The following is a 1,316-nucleotide window of genomic DNA, read 5'->3' as shown; positions in this document are numbered from 1 at the left end:
GATCAAAATTGTAGAAAATATAATTCTTTCCAACTTTGTTTATGTATATTTATGTCGTAAAGTCAATAACAAACGAGATAATTCAATAATTATACTTTGTCATTATTTTCCCCCTTAACTTGAAAAATATCGATCGCACGATAAAATTTGTAAGGAAAGAAGTTGTAGTAAATCGTATTTGCAACAACTTAAGTCCTTACCATTTTTGTTGTAAAGTTGAAAATGGCCAATATATTGAGCAAAAACGATTTTTCCTTAAATTCAAGATGGCGGCTGACGTAGGGGTGGAATTCAGGGAAAGGTTAGAACAATAAAATTGTGGTTCCTAATTTTTTCCCGGTTAAACCCTTTTTTTGTTTAACCCGACTGGAGTATAAGATTTCTGTAAAATGCGTTACCTTTTATTTTCAATTACATCGTCCGTCAAATTTTTAGAAATTTCAAGAATTCTATACAAACATTTTTACTTTTTTTGTATGTGGCAAACACTGACATAATTTTCTGGTCATATAATGTATGATTTTATTTTACCGGACTTGATGTTGGCAAACTTAATTTTGAAACAATCATTCTTTAATTGAATTCGAAAAAATTTAAAATTTTTAGTATAAAAAAATTCAATGAAATTTGAAATATAGAAATTTTAAGTGATACTATAGCTATAGCCACACAGCCAGATTATTGATAAAAAAAAATCCCTGTCATAATTTTCCCAAAAATTTGTTCCAATAAAAGAAAAAATCACAGGAAACTATGGATTGCCAATTGTATCATCTTATTTGGTTCAACAAGTATATATAGTAGGCCACCTAAGAGGAATCCTTCTGTAACCCTGTAACTTTAAAATTTATAAAAAAATGTTTAAATAAAAGTTGCCTGGAATCATGTGAGCCATGTAAAGAAAATATTTTTAGCTTTCTAAGAATTCTAAGAAAAATGCAATAATATACAGGATGTGCCATTTAAAATAACAAAGTTATGTAGCGCACACGCGAAATGGCACACCCTGTAAAGTTACAAATATTTTCTTTACGTGGCCAACATGATTCCAGACAATTTTTATTAAAACCATTTTTTATCAATTTTACAGTTAGAGTTATATAAGAATCCCTCTTGGGTGGACCACCCTGTATATAAATAATATTCATTGAAATCGTGCGTCATAGAAAAGTTTTACCTGTTACTTATTCTCACCTTTTGCTCAGATGCTGCTGAAGAGCTGTCTTGAAATTTTCATTACCTCCGAGTATTATATTTACCATATGTAGGATGCTTGCTCCTAAAATGTAATTAATTCCGAAAGGAAATCAAAATTA

General features: G+C 29.5%; 1 protein-coding gene across 1 annotated transcript in view; it reads right to left on the bottom strand.

Moving 5' to 3' along the window:
- LOC111692979 (aminopeptidase N-like) overlaps window positions 1-1,275 on the bottom strand; it is a gene marked incomplete at its 3' end in the record, with an annotated part of 4,159 nt that extends 2,884 nt beyond the window's left edge. The window contains exon 1 of the mRNA XM_023457117.1: window positions 1,195-1,275. Within this exon, the coding sequence (XP_023312885.1) occupies window positions 1,195-1,262 (68 nt within the window). The remainder of the gene's footprint in view (window positions 1-1,194) is intronic.
- Between the last annotated feature and the right edge of the window lie 41 nt (window positions 1,276-1,316).

The sequence above is a fragment of the Anoplophora glabripennis genome, unplaced genomic scaffold (assembly GCF_000390285.2).
Source record: "Anoplophora glabripennis isolate ALB-LARVAE unplaced genomic scaffold, Agla_2.0 scaffold5822, whole genome shotgun sequence".
Classification (NCBI taxonomy): domain Eukaryota; kingdom Metazoa; phylum Arthropoda; class Insecta; order Coleoptera; family Cerambycidae; genus Anoplophora; species Anoplophora glabripennis.
This window is presented reverse-complemented; position numbering and strand designations above follow the sequence as displayed.